We start from the raw sequence: 16,312 nt of genomic DNA on the forward strand, positions 1-16,312 counted from the left end.
AAAAGGGAGCACACAATATATATAAGTGAATCAAAGAATTGTAACAGTTTAAACAAGAAATGTTATTAGTCTACATCTAATTATTACAGAAAAAGAAAGAATAATAGTGCAGTTTTAGTACTTTCATACAGAAGTCTCAATAGTAATAATAATAACAATAGCTATAAAAATAAAAATTATAACATAGTTCCTAGTTTCTGTACCTTGGGGTTATGCTCACCATTCCATTGCTCCTCTGGGTCTTAAAATCAGTAGTTTTTGAATGCTGGAGAGGTTAATATCATAAGTCATCAGCCTTTACAGTCTTTCAGTAGCATGAATATGATTATGATGTTATTACTTTCTTCTTGCTCCCATAAGACCCACTTTGGATAATTTTTATGTTTGCTAGCACACTTCTACACTTTTCTCTTTCTTTATTTGTGTGCAGCTACAGATCACATTGCATCCAAGTTTACTATATACAGTGTGATTAAGTATGTGAGATACTGTTTGTTTGGTTTTTTTCTCTTTGTTACCCTAGAAGCCAATTTAGTCCAGTTCTAGGTGTACATTTCTTGACCTGTGGTGGGTGGTTTACAATAGTTTATATATAGGGCACTATTACCTGCAAGTTTTAGCAGATTACAATATTGTTTTCAGACTAATAGCCAGAGGTTATCTTCACTGATTCTGGAATAATTTTTTACCAATATGGGTCAAGAATAGCTCTAGTTAAGTGCTTACAGATACAAAGATGTAAAATCAAGGTAGATGATATAAGAATCAAGCCTGTAATCCTTAAAGTCAGTCATATTTACCAGTTTCTCTTAGTAGAGATAAATTTCATGACACAAACTGGCACACGATGAAAACAAATGTATTAATTATCACTGAGATAGAAGAGATATTTTGAACATAACTATAGGATTTGAGAAAGTACATTCAGGTGTGGGTGATTAGAAATTAAAGCTGAGGTAGGTAGAATTTTATTACCAAAAAGATTAAGTACATAATTAGGTTTGTTGTGCTTTTTAGTTTTGGAAATTTAAACTAAGACAAGCATTGCTCACCAAGGCTCAAAATGTATGTGCTCTCATAATTGTAATTATTCTTAGTGCTTTTGAGTCAAATTATATTATTTTCTCACCATGAGCACTCATAGAATATTAATTTGTAAGATGGTTAAATGCTTTTGTAAGTAATTTTATTAAGAGGAATTTTAATGTTTCAACTTACAGTGTTAAGACAATTCTATATGGTTGTGGTGGGTTGACATTTTAAATTAAGAGATTTTATATAAAAATCAGGATCTTTCTTGTAACATCAAACACTTCAGGACAGAAGGGTTCCAATTAATTTGGCCATCCTCAGGTGTCTGTTACTGTATGAGATACTCAGGTGTTGAAGATGTCAATTCAAGGCTAACAGGTATGACAAAGTACATTTTCTATCCTTCTTAGGAGGCAGTCAGGCAGGATGCAAAGGCATCTTAAATGATGAAAAAAATAAATATGAGTGTGGGCATCTTAAATTAGCCCAAAAAAGGACACACGATCTCCTGACTTACTGTTTGCTTTTCCTCTAAAAATTCAGTTCTATAAATCAAATATTACATTAACACAGTAATAGTAACACACCTGCTCTATCAGAGTTTCTGCTTTAGCTCTGTATGGCTCAGAACTTTCTTCTATTCTGAATAGCATTAACAGTAGCTGTACTCTGAGGTTGTATACATTTCTAACTGATGTATTTTTCTGAGGCATTACTTCTGTAAATATTTAAGTATCTCCCTGTACCTCTGGAGGCTTTCCAGTATTCACTTCATTTACCTGGTTGCACAATACAGTATTATGTCAACATTTTTCACCCTTCTAACTAAAATAGTTGGTGCCTTTGGAGATATTTTGCCATAAAACCAAGAAACTGACAAGGTGAAGTACTCTATTACTCAGAGAAAACAGGTGCTTATGGACCTTTCTGCTGGTGTTGACAGGCTTTTAACACTGAAGGAAACTATCTTTAAAATGAGTTTCATAGCTATAGAATGCATGAAAGACTTTAACCAACATGTTCAGCCAAAAATAACATTTGAGTTAAAACTATTTAGTTTGGTTATAAAGGTATAGATTTCCCATAAGGAATTTTTGGTTAAGGTCATGAGCAGAAAAAATGCTTTGGTATTTTGTTCCTGTTATCTCCTGGATATTCCACTGCCCAACACATCATTACAAAGGCATTTGAATTCCCTCAATTTGCCATGTACAGTGATGTTTGATTTGGGACATGTAGAATTCATTTGACTTTTTTAAAAAATACCTTTTCTGAAGTTTGAATGTTTGTCATATTTTGTTAATGTTTTGCATAAGGTTTAAGTAAGAATAATTAAAAAGTCAGAAAACTCTTGAGGAATTATACTGTTAAATAATTTTCAAGGACCTGAAATGAATTGCCTGCAGTACTAGCAGAGCTGAGCTCTAACCCTCCAAATTTCTACCTAGGGCTCCATCTAGAGAATGATTTGTGTTTGTATAAATGGATGTGCATCTTTCATATATAACCACTTCTTCATGTATACCCTTACTTTTTTGTGCTCTATCAAGCCACATACCCACTTTGGATTAGTTCAGAAAATCAACCTATTCTTTAAAGACTGTAGGAAGTAAGACAACAGTCAAACAGAGTAAAGTTAAGTATGTTTCTCCTGCTTGAATTTCTGAGGTAAAAAAAAATTCATATACATTGTGTTGCTCAGTTAAAAAGTAAAATTCTCAGCCCTTATTTAGATTGAGTCTTATCTGGTGACTGTTCTTAATAGTTTATATAAAAATAGTTTTTAACAAATGCTAACTGGGAGATTTTTCTTTTCAGATTTAGGTAACTGCATTTTCAGACCTTGTTATGAATAGCAAATCTAAAAGTACCCCATCCAGCCTGGCCTTGAACACTTCCAGGGAGGGGGCATCCACAATTTCTCTGGGCAGTCTGTTCCAGTGTCTCACCACCTGCACAGTGAAGAATTTCTTCCTATAATATCTGATGAAAATCTACCATCTTTCAGCTTGTAACTGTTCCCACTTGTCCTATTGCTGCATGCCCTTGTACAAAGTCCCTCCCCAGCTTTCCTGTAGGTCCCCTTCAGGAACTGGAAGGCCACTGTAATGCCTTCATAGAATCATAGAATCATAGGGGTTGGAAGGGACCTCGAAAGATCATCTAGTCCAACCCCCCCGCCAGAGCAGGGTCACCTAGAGTACATCACACAGGAAGGCGTCCAGGCGGGTTTTGAATGTCTCCAGAGAAGGAGACTCCACAACCTCTCTGGGCAGCCTGTGCCAGTGCTCTGTCACTCTCACAGTAAAAAAAAATTTTCTGATATTGACCTTAAACCTCCTGTGCTCCAATTTGTATCCATTACTCCTTGTCCTATCACTGGTCATCACTGAAAAAAGCTTAACTCCATCTTCTTGACACTCACCCTTTACGTATTTGTAAACATTGATGAGGTCACCCCTCAGTCTCCTTTTCTCCAAACTAAAGAGACCCAGCTCCCTCAGCCTTTCCTCATAAGGGAGATGTTCCACTCCCTTAATCATCTTTGTGGCTCTGCGCTGGACTCTTTCAAGCAGTTCCCTGTCCTTCTTGAACTGAGGGGCCCAGAACTGGACACAATACTCCAGATGCGGCCTCACCAATGCAGAATAGAGGGGGAGGAGAACCTCTCTTGACCTACTAACCACACCCTTTCTAATACACCCCAGGATGCCATTGGCCTTCTTAGCCACAAGGGCACATTGCTGGCTCATGGTCATCCTCCTGTCTACCAGGACCCCCAGATCCCTTTCACCTACACTGCTCTCCAGCAGGTCAGCCCCCAACCTGTACTGGTGCATGGCGTTTTTCTTCCCCAAATGCAAAACTCTACACTTGCCCTTGTTAAACTTCATCAGGTTTTTCCCCGCTCAAGTCTCCAGCCTGTCTAAGTCTCTCTGAATGGCAGCACAGCCTTCTGGTGTGTCAGCCACTCCTCCCAGCTTGGTGTCATCAGCAAACTTGCTGAGGGTACATTCTGTACCCTCATCCAGGTCGTTGATGAAGATGTTGAACAACACCGGTCCCAGTACCGACCCCTGAGGGACTCCACTAGTCACAGGCCTCCAACTAGATTTTGCCCCATTGACTACTTCTCTTCTCCAAGCTGAACAATCCCAGCTGCCTGCCAGCTCCTGTCTTCACAGGAGAGGTACTCCAGCCCTCTGATCATCTTCGTGGTCCATTTTGCAGGACAGTCCCTTCTTTTTGGCCTAAACTTTATTTAGTCTGCTTGGAAACAGACTGTTTCAACCTGGGTGTTGAGAGTTCTTCATCTTGGATCCTATTAATTTCAGCTGTACCTATGCCAAATTCTGAATGTGATTTACGCTTTGCTTTTTAAGAGTTTTGAGACAAAGGAAATAACTTGTTTCATATTAGAATTTGAAGAAAAAAAAAGGAAATGTTTCCTCTCTTTAATTTTACATAATTCAATCTCAGAGTATTTGCTACTTTATCAGTTCATAGGTTTAAGAGGAAAATGGGTCATCAGGTATTCCATATTTCAAAGCAGTTTAGGTTTTCTTATCAATGGCTGTTTTACATATGTATTTTTTTTATTATTTGAGATTTAATATATTTGCTGAATTTAAAGCAAACTCCTCAGTAGGATGAAAATGTGCATAAACAGTGATTAGGAATCTGGATTCTGCCACTTCTCAAGCTGTTTAACTTTTGCAACTTATTTTATGGCTATGTTTGTCGTTCTAAAATTGTAGTACTAAGGACTACTCTCCTTCGTAAAGCATGTTGCTAGCTTCTGAGCAAAATTTTTTCTAAACCCAAATGTTACCATTCTTTCCTAAAAAATAAATTCTCTAATATACCCTAGTCAGCAGTTAAAAAACCCCACAACCAAAAAAACCAAAACCAAACAAACAAAATCCCCAAACAAACAAAAAAACGCAACTCAAAAAAACGATTAGCAACAAAACCCCTGTATCTTTTTTTCGGATGTTTCCCTACTTTTAATGTGTGTAAGGGACTGTAGAGGGAACTATAGGCAATGGGTAACAGTGCAGGAACAAGCTGGGCGCTATGTAGGGTAGTGATGTGGGTTAACCCTGGAGGCAGTTCAGCCCCTCCCAGCTGCCTGCTCACTGCCCCCAAGTGGGATGGGGAGAGTCTTGTAAAGGTGAAAGTGAGAAAACTTGTGTGTTGAGATAAAGACAGTAATTGTGACAGAAAATTCACTTGCAAAGCTTCCATTAGGTACCTCCTTACATGTCTCATATTTTTAAGCTTTTTTGTTTTCACAGTCTATTTATCTGATAAGTAATCATTCTAAATTGTTCATAAGGGAATTTTGTCTCGTGAATTACAGAAAGCGCAGAGGATCATTCTTCTGTAAGAAATATAATTGATAATCCAGAAACAAATATAATGGGTTTAGAAGTAATTTTTGTGTTTTGGATTTTTCTTAATGAAAACTAAATCTTTCTTTTAATCAGTTCAGAGTAAGCATATTTAATGACGAAGATCAGGTTAATATAACTGGATATTTTTTTAATAATAAAACAACACTGCGTCTGGAGAATCTTCTTAAAGCTCTTCCCCTCCCCCATGTATAAATCAATATTACCTAACCACATATGGGTATATTGTTCCTGCTGATATTGGTTCGGTCCTTTTTCAGTTTTTCTCATGCTGTATTTATATTTATGTCTTATGTTCTTTCTTAAAAAAAAAAACAACCTGACAAACAACCCTCCCTCCATTTGACAAATCTTAAAAATCCTTCTGATGATTCAGGGCTTTATCTACAAAGGAACTAATTTTCTCAAATATTTATATGGAAGCATCAGTCTTCTATAGTCATCCAAACTCCCAATACGGTAAATAGAAAGGGCAACTCTAAATGGCACTTAGGTCCATTTTAAGACTGTTACTTGTGTCTGAGTGCCATTTTCTGCTGACTGACTGTAGAAGGAGCCATTATTAGATTGGGTGCTTAATGTTTACATGGTAAAATGGTTGTATAAATCAGATTAAAGAAATTTAGATTAGACTTCTTAACTCAACCATTTTAATGCCTTTGTGAAAAATATTATGTGTTAGCATAGAAGAGCAATGAGCATGAAAGTGAGGATAACAAGATTTTGTTTAATAGTGTCTAATATTTATTCACACACAACGTATTTCCCACAAAGAAACATTTTGTGTTACGTTTCCTGCATAGTTTACGAGGTCTTCAAATCTTTCATTTATGGTATATATCCAATTACTTTTTTGTAACTTATTTTATTATTAAAGAGATGAGCATTGATATTTGGTTTTAAATTGTAATATAAAAGAGTTTGTCAGTCTAACCACATGGAGCATATTTAAATAATACATTACAATATTTTTGCATGGAATATTCTATCAGGATTCTCCCCTTTGCATAAAAGAAAATCTGCATTAAAAGTCGTATATACATAGTTACTTTTATTGCCAGCAACAACTCTGCTTTTATGCTTCTACTTATTTTTTCTTGCTTTTATTTTACTTTATCAGTCTTGATTTAGTAATGAAACTTTGCATGTTAACCACTATGATAGTCTAAGAATATTAGCGGGAGCATCAGGAGCAAATGGAAATGTATATTATTTTACCTACTGCGTACTATCTGAATTTCTTATGATTATTAAAACATTATGTAAATAATGCAGTGCACTATCTCAAAATCTGACAGGTCAGCAAAATATGCTGTAAAGGGCCCATATTAGATACCAAAACCTGTTACCAAAAATAATTATATAGATTTTTGTGTAAATATTTTTCATAGTTATGCACATTGTAGGACCATTCTTTAAACCTCTCACTCCTGTAAATACCAACTCTGTCTTAAAGTATACAAGGGATCATAGTCCTGGAGTCAATATTTTTAAAATATAAACATGCAAATAGCAGAGATGTCAAAGCAAAGTATGAAAAACAAGACATTCATTTATACCAGGCGGCAATGTCTTATCTGAGATCAATGGGTATTTTATTAAAAACAGGCTTTTCTTTCAGTTAGAACCTGAAGCAACATAGTTTAATGCAAGCTTCATCTACTCTATTGGTGTAAGGTCCTCTCTGAAGTTTGATAAAACTAGACTCTTCACATTCCAGAGGAAGGAGATTTGCTTCCTTGTTTTTTAAATACTTAAAAAGTTTAAGCAACTAACTTAGCTTAGGTACTGTCTTTTTGCAGGGCTAAAATTTGGATGAGATTAATTCTGCCCTGAGGATCACATAGAAATAAACTTAAGTGGATGAAAAGCATTGTTTTTTCTCATGCTGCTGCCAAAATAGCAGCATAACATGACTGATGCTGAAAGCCCAAATCTAACCCAAATATTGCTTTTAACAACAAAACAGAAGAAAAGTTAATTGCTTTTTAATGCAATGGCTGAATTTCTGTTAAAGTCTACACAGAGGTAAATGAAAAAATTAGTATAAAGGTAAAATTATTAACGTTGTGAAAAATCATTTTGACTCTGCACTGTTATATATAGTTGTCTGCATGAACCTTGGTATCAAAGTACAAAGAGCTATTCTGTATATATATAGACATACATATAACCTGTCACTACTTCTCACCAATACAGAACTCTAAAAATTGATTGTCTTAGAAGTGCTCTTCTGTGTAAAACTAAATCAATTTTCACTAAATTGCTTTTCAGTTAATTTAAGTAGATTATAAATACTTTTCCAAACAATTCTGAGGCATTCATGTTTAATTTTCTGGGCAATAAGTAATTAGACATTCAGACCAATCAAAGTTTAATGTTAGTAATTTATGTAAGGAAATTTCTGCTTTTTTTAGTTCTGTGCTCCAGCCTCCTACACCTTCTTAAGAATTGCTAGTTCATACCTGCCATCTTGCTATTGTATAATTAAACAGACACGAGGGTTTAAAAGTCATATAATTACACTATTATGCTATGTAATTTTTATATAATTATTGTAAAAAAAACAAAAAGTTTTTATTGCTAATTATAAGATCTTTTCAATAGGAAGAACACTTACCACCAGATAGAAGTGATTGGCATCTTTAGCAAATAATTCTTCTAAAGCACTATGGCAAGGACTTTCCTCTTGGTATTAGAAAATACAGAAGTTCTGCTTTTTCTAGATCTTTCTAACTAAAATGATGAGTGAGCATCTCGTGACTTAACGTATGGTAACCAAATAATTTGCAGATCAGATAACTTGTGGATATGTTTTGAAATAACTTATTTCATTTCAATAGGTCATAAAGCTTGCTTTTGAAGAGTTTGAACTGGAAAGAGGCTATGATACTCTCACTGTTGGAGATGCTGGGAAAGTCGGTGACACAAGAACAGTGTTGTATGTGTAAGTACAGAGCTTCAAAAATTTTCCTTAGAAATTGTTGTCATATGTTGTTTTTTCTGGGTCATGAGATTTCTATTTAGCTTTGAAATTTCTAGGTATGTAATTTGTTTATAGAATGTAAGCTTAAAATTGAGGTTACATCAAAGGAAATTGCTTATTATAAAATTCACTCTATCTTCAGTAGCATCTTTATAGGCTTTAATATCAGACACTGAAAACTCTAGAGAAAAGAGATTAGATTTCTTTTAAAGCAAAAAAAAAGTATTTTAAGAATAAAGTATTATCTTAATAACTCTAATTGTATTCATAGCTAGTTAAATGAATTTTAAAAAGGCTTATGTTTCAGCAAATATGAAATACAACTTTTGTAAAATAAATACTCCATTTGTTTATTTCAAATTTTTTTTTAATTGGAGTTGGGAACAAAATTTTCATGAAAGCAAATTAAGCGTCTTTTCAGTAAAGTTAAGTATGCTTCATAGATTAATATAATACAATATATAATAAAATACAATTATTATCTTGTACAGATCTACCTTAACCATCTCATTTTGGTTGAATATGTTTATATTCCTTCCTTCATAATGGGAGCTTGTGGTCAGTAGATACTTTAGGAGCTTTTATTTTATTAGCTTTTAGAAGGTTGGGCTAATACATTAATCCTGATCAGAGAATAAGAAAAAAAAAAATACAGGGTTAATGAATCAACAGAGAAACTAGCAGCATTTATTTCATAACGACATCATTTGACATTGCATAGGAATCAATATTGAACACATTTGATAGAAAGAATCAAGCATCATTTTATGTTTTGAGGTTTTTTAGTCCATATAAATTATTGAAATGTTTGTTTTACATAATTACAACAAATGCATGCACTTAACACCCACATAATTTATTTTAAATTAATCAAGATAGTTTTGGAGGGACAAGTCTGAAGAAAATATCTTCATTTTACTTATTTTTAATTAATTTACAATATTTATTAATGGCTACTTTCTGAACTGTGATGTCAAAGTATGTAGAAACCGCTATTTCATTTGCCTTAAAAGACAAGACTGGAAAATTATTGGATTATTTCCATGATGCATTGAATTCCATATTTGGAGTATGTGAAAAAGAAAATAAGAAACAAAAATCCTGTTTTAAGAAATGACTCATTAAGCTAACAAGAAAATACTTGAACTGGGAGTGAGACTTTCAACACATATATTTTCTTGTGTTTTGCAGACCAATTTTATATGGCAACAGTCTTTTTGGGGATGTTAATTTAACTGTTTGTGGCTGACAAAAATGATTTGCAATTTTTTCTTTTGATGTTGGGTTACATTTTGACTTAAGGGGATCCCAAAACTCCTTCACAGTCAAGTTTTTCAACTTAATAAATGGGGTACCCCAAATTGTTAATTCTATTTGTTGCACTGTGAGTACTTCATATATCAACGTTTGTTTTTTAAAAACTATGTATCAAGTAATTTTCAAATTTCTTTTTGTACCTTTCCATTTTAAGTGACTTCCTTCATAACTGATGGAGTCTGGGACTGTCTAATCCACATTTATTTCTATGACTGCCTAAAAACAATATGTCTAAAGTAGTCTTAACTCATATAATTTGCTATTTTTGTACCTTAAGAAGGCACGTCTTCATAATTACATCACTACCTATAACTGTTTTTCACTTGAATAACATTTTGAAGACCTCTGTAGCAGACATGTCCTTCACATCCTGTCATTGGCATTTGTAGCAACAGTGCAGTGTCCTCACCAGAGACATGCAGTACCTAATTCTAGCCCTTCCTTCAGTATATTTTTTGACTAAAATAGAGACTGTTTTATCATTATTATTCTACAATGTATCACTTAGGCTTACAGCTTAGGCTTACAGTACAATGTTGACCCTTCCATAGTTACTGTAAATTATGCCTTTGATGAAAAATGAGGTCTAAGCAATTAAATGTATCTGCCTTTTAGGTTGCAGTAGTTTTCACATTAGCATTACCCTGAAAATCATTTGAGAAGCAAATGATTAGTAACTTAAATAGAGTGGAAATATGGGAAGGCCAAAGTATGAAAATAAAGTGTCCCAATAATTAGCAATGAAACTGAATCTCTCTTGTGACAATGTTTTTGCAGTTATTAAACACTGGATTATGAAATACCTTATATTTAAACTGGATCACATATATGCTCCATTTCACTTGCATTTGCAAAAGGTCACAGAATCATTGAATGGTTTCGGCTGGAAATCATCTAGTTCCACTAGCTCTGCATGAGTACTTCCCACTTGACCAGGTTGGTCCAAGCTCCATCCAACCTGGCCTTGAACACTTCCAGGGAGGGGGCATCCACAGTTTCCCTGTTCAACTTGTTTCAGTGTCTCACCACCTTCACAGTGAAGAATTTTCTCCTAATGTCCAGTCTAAATCTAATTTCTTCCAGTTTAAAGCCATTCCCCCTTGTCCTATTGCTTCATGGCCTTGTAAAATGTCCATCCCCAGCTTTCCTGGAGACCAACTTCGGGTACTGGAAGTTCACTATGAGGTCTCCCTGGAGCCTTGTCTTCTCCAAGCTGAACAATCCCAGCTGCCTCAGCCTGTCTTCATAGGAAGGTACTCCAGCCCTCTGATCATCTTTGTGGCCCTCCTCTAGACTTGCTGCAAGAGCTCCACGTCTTTCTTATGTTGGGGGCTCCAGAACTGGACACAGTAATCCAGGTGTGGTCTCTTGAGAGCAGAATAGAGGGGGAGAATAAACCTCCATTGACCTGCTGGCCAGATTTGTTTTGCTGGAGCCCAGGATATGGTTGGCTTTCTGGGCTGCAAACACACGTCTTCATGGATGTAAAGTAACTTTCCTCATAAAACTCTAGGTCCACTTACAGACTACATTATAGAGAGAAGACTCGTACCTAAATGTCAAAGTGATTTTCTTACAAAAATTTTCTATTAGCTGGTTTTAATAAACTCTGTTGTATTTAATGAGGTTTGAGCAGCACCTTGCAGTTTTTTACTCTTCTCAGGGGAATGAAAAAGTTAATAGCAAAGAGTTTTCTGGCTAGATTTAATTTATAATTTTTTAGGCTGTCTTAAAAAGTAATATAGCTTTTCTTTGGCTGACCAAGTTTCTGTTGGCAGCTTAAATGCCAGCATTTCTGCAGTAATTCTAAAAAAAAAATCAGTATAGATACTCATGTATTTGATTAGTTTAAACTGAATATGCAAAAATAAATGCATTTCTAAATTCAAACCAAATTTATATGTGATTCCAACATTGTCCTTCCTTCTAAAATTGTCATGTTGGACACACAAGCCTCAACCCCCTCAACTGCAAAATTTTCCAGCTCTCAGCCACTAGGGCCCTAAAGGTAGGAGCTACTTCTGGATGCTTTGTTGTACTCTGAGTACTCAAAGTTACAATGACATCAGTTATTCCTGGGTATTCATAAGCCAGTCATCCAGTGAACATTGGAAACTGCCTAATGATAGGTCAGTAAACAGGGGACCTTTAAATATTTGATGGCAAGAAGATTGAGGGAGTTTCTGTTTTACATCTTTATTGATGATCTTCATAAGGACATAGAGTGTATTATCAGTAAGTTTGCAGATGACACCAAGCTGGGCGGGAGTGTTGATCTGCATGAGGTTAGGGAAGCTCTACAGAGAAACTTGGATAGATTGGATCATTGGGCTAATGTTAATGGTCTGAGCTTCAACAAGGCCAAATGCTGGGTCCTGCACTTGGGCCACAACAACCCCAGGCAGTGCTCCAGGCTTGGGGAACTGTGGCTGGAAAGCTGTCTGGCAGAAAAGGACCTGGGGGTTGTAATTGACAAGCAGCTGAATATGAGCAAGCAGTGTGCCCAGGTGGCCAAGAAAGCCAATGGCATCCTGGCTTGTATTAGAAATAGTGTGACCAGCAGAAGTAGAGAGGTTATTGTCCCCCTGTGCTCAGCATTGGTGAGGCCACACCTGGAGTATTGCATCCAGTTTTGGGCACCTTGATTCAAGAGAGATCTCAAGGTGCTGGAGTGAGTACAGAGGAGGGCAATGAAGCTGGTGAAGAGCCTAGAGAATAAATCTTATGAAGAATGCCTGAAGGAGCTGGGAATGTTTAGTTTGAGAAGGAGGAGGCTGAGGGGAGACCTCATCAGTCTCTACAACTCCCTGAAAGGTCACTGTAGAGAGATTGGTGCTGGTCTCTTTTCACAGATAAGTAGTGACAGAACAAGAGGGAATGGCTTCAAGCTGCAACAGGGGAGGTTTAGACTGGACATTAGGAAAAAACTTTTCACAGAAAGAGTGGTTAGATGCTTGAATAGGCTGCCCAGGGAGGTGTTTGAGTCACCATCCCTGGATGTGTTTAAGGGTCGTTTGGATGTGGTGTTGCTGGATATGGTTTAGGGGAGAACTTTGCAGAGCAGGGATGATGGTTGGACTCATTGATCTCAAGGGTCTTTTCCAACCTGAATAGTTCTATGATTCTATGACAGGGATCAAGCTGTGGTCAATGGCTTGATGTCCAAATGGAAACCAGTGATGAATGGAGTTCCTCAAGGGTTGATATTGGGGCCGGTGCTTTTTAACATCTTTGTTGGTGACATGGACAGTGGAATGGAGCGCACCCTCAGCAAGTTTGCTGAGGACACCAAACTGTGTGGTGTGATTGACATGCTGAAGGGAAGCAATGCCATCCAGAGGGACCTTGACAGTCTTGAGAGGTGGGCCCATGCCAATCTCACAAAGTTCATTAAGGTCAAATGCGAGGTCCTGCAGATGGGTTGGGGCAATCCCAAGCACAAATACAAGCTGGGCAGAGAATGGATTGAGAACAGACTATCCAGCTGAAATTTATTTTTCTGCAGAAATTGGAAAAATAATTAGAAAAAGTCTTATAAGTTCACGTAAAATAGCAGTGAGATGGTACAACAAAATATACTTTAATTATTAATAGTAAATTATCTCAAATCAAATTAATGCATTTCTTCAACAGTCTGGTTGGCATTGTCAGTAGGGGTGTGTTTGGTCTAAGTTTGTTACAGCAAACTAATTTTAGTATTTATAGTAAAATTTTTAGAAAGTCTTATCAACAGCTCAATTAATTAAAAGGGGTAATGCTCATCAGTGTTATGTTTTTTAATAATTTACTTCACCTGGAAGCTTTAGTTGTTGAAAATATAGCAGTTATTTTATGTGATATTTATGCAGAAATGGTTAGCTCTGGAAATACAGAAATGAAATATACTGAAAATTAATGGAAGTATGTTTAGGCTATAAAGTTTTAACTGCAGTTGTTTCTTATATGAAACACTAGTTACTACCCTTACAAAATAATTCACTAGAGATAATCATGTGTGAGGTGAAGATTATAAATCAGAACATTTCCTGCAATGCTGTTTTGTGTTCTTAAATTTTCATAAACTAACACTTTGCTTTAGAAAGTCCGCTTTGCCTTCAAATGATTAATATTTTTCTTGCAGCAGTGACATTAAAACTCAATTTCTTTTCTTTGAAATTATTCCCTTAAAACATGAATTTTAAAATTTTTGTACAGAAAACTTTTTTTTGTAGCTATTTCAGTACAAAGTCAACCATCCATGTCAGAGAAATGCTCTTTTTAGTAAATCCTTACCATTTTTGTGCATTCACACACAGCCTGTAATCTTATAGGGGGCTTGAAAAACAACCTGTCCTTCCATAACTAGTAAAGAAACACACTTCCTTTTTATATATCTCAAACATTGCTCAATCTGACTTTCTCAGAACTTATTTTTTTTTCACATTACTTACAAAATTCCTCCTTCTGAATTTTTTAGAAGTTGTAGAATTTAGGAGAGAAAGTACGTTTTTGTTTTTTGTTTGTTTTTATGTTTGCTTGTTTTAACACTCTGTTGGAGTCTTTCTCACCTTGTTTCTGCTCAGCCTCTCCGTTTTGTGTCTTTGCATTAAAGTTGTAATAGTATTAATATCTGGTTGATGATAATTAAGTACAATATTTGTCAAGGAATCTAAATACTGGTTTCTGTTTCCTTTATAGCTTCTAGAGAAATTTTGCTTCTGGGACACCTTGTCTCAGTTTGGCATTTGTTTTATCTCACACGTATTTGTTTATCATAGTCAAGGCAGAGAGTTGGAAGACCCACAGAGAATCCAGTGTGTGCCCCATTTGAGCCAGAGTGTACATAAATGGAAGAGACAAAGTCATTACTATATTCTTACATCAACTGCAGTTAATGGTAGTGCCTGTAGTTTCCATCCCCAGTGCTTCTGGTATGTGGAGCTCTATGTGGAGTTGAAGGCAAATGCTCTTTCTCTCTTCTTGTGAATTTTTTAATTATTTTTTTTTTTTTTAACAGGTTAGATAGAGACATTCTGCTGCCACTTTTTATGTGTGACTTTTGAAAGACTGTATAGCTATCACTAAGACCTGAGTGGTTGTTCAGATATAGGACTGTGACATGATTACAGGGTAGGCATTTTTCACCATTAAGAAGTAATCTACAAAGATTTTTTTTCTTAATCATTTTTTTACACGTATCTTTTTGCATTAGGATTCTAGAATTACAGTTGTACAACAGATATTAACGAGAAGCTATAAGGTTTATGTGGGGTGGACCAGTTTGCCTTAAGTGTTGCTTAGATCTAAGTGTTGTGTTGTACCTATACATAGTTATTGCACATCAGTGTATGAGAAACAGCAGTATTTCCTTAGGTTTTAGAGGTTGTGTTACTTGAATGGAGTAGGTGAGGTTCTAGTAAGTTACTCTGGACACATGCACTTTGCGACTTGTAAACCAACTTCCTTTACTTTCAAAAAACATGGCACAAAAGGCCATATTAATCTAAACAAGTGAAAACTGTTTAACTCATACAGTCCCTCACATTAACAATTTAAAAGGATGTGGTTTTGTAGTAATAGTTGTAATAATTTATGCCTCTGCTAATCAGTTTGCAATTTATCTTATGTACAGACTCACTGGATCTAGTGTTCCTGACCTTATTGTGAGCATGAGCAACCAGATGTGGCTTCATTTACAATCTGATGACAGCATTGGCTCACCAGGTTTCAAAGCTGTTTATCAAGGTATGAACTAAATTAACTGTTTTAAAGTCATGTTCTAGCTTCTTTAATTACATCCCAACAAATTTATTTCAAATTGAGTTTAGTCCTTTTACAAATTTAGAGTTTTGATACTGTCTATATTGTTAATGTTGTTAATTAATGTTTAATGGAGGTACTGGTATGCAAATACCCACAGAAAAACTAAAAAGTACCAGAATTAAAAATAAAAGTTATTGTTCTAGTGCTTTTTGCTTGAAGGTCAATACAACCTACAGTTTTCTATAATATTTGAAAAATTTTAGATGTTAAATTCTGCTAACCTGTGTAATTCCTTTTATTGGGTATTATTTGAAAATTACAATTAGTTTTTTCTGACTTTATTTGGGTTGTTAAAAGACTTGTTTTCATGCCTCACCAAGAATCTTCACAGACCTAAGTCTAAATTACTATGTAACAAAAGCGACAGAACAGGTATATTGTATAAGATTGTGGAAATTGAACCCAAAAAGAGTTATCAAAATTGCCCTGGCCTCATTTGTGTTGCTTCTGTCTCAAAGAGATAAGAACCTCTGCAACACAGGTATCTTCAATGTTTCCTAACTGTGGGCTTCAGTTGGATACATCTAAAGTTGATTCATTCTAGTAAAAAATAACTGATATCTCTTAGTATGTGTGCATGTATTGGATTTTTCCATTTTAATAGGTTGCATGAGCCTTCAGCTAGAAAGCGATCTTCCTTATTAACATGTGATATCACTTGGTTAATTTCCATGCTAATTAGTTCACCTTAAGGACCAAAACAATACTATTTTCGATAGTGTCCTATGGGCAGATATGGTGGAAATGATTTTCTAGTAAT

The 16,312-nt window shown here is 35.5% G+C and overlaps 1 protein-coding gene across 1 annotated transcript in view; it reads left to right on the forward strand.

Annotated features, from left to right (window-relative positions):
- The window catches only part of CSMD1 (CUB and Sushi multiple domains 1), a 1,033,138-nt gene that overhangs the window by 747,194 nt on the left and 269,632 nt on the right, over positions 1-16,312 (forward strand). The window contains exons 11-12 of the mRNA XM_051614951.1: positions 8,291-8,394; positions 15,362-15,474. Of these exons, the coding sequence (XP_051470911.1) occupies positions 8,291-8,394; positions 15,362-15,474 (217 nt within the window). The remainder of the gene's footprint in view (positions 1-8,290; positions 8,395-15,361; positions 15,475-16,312) is intronic.

Source organism: Apus apus, chromosome 3 (assembly GCF_020740795.1).
Source record: "Apus apus isolate bApuApu2 chromosome 3, bApuApu2.pri.cur, whole genome shotgun sequence".
Classification (NCBI taxonomy): domain Eukaryota; kingdom Metazoa; phylum Chordata; class Aves; order Apodiformes; family Apodidae; genus Apus; species Apus apus.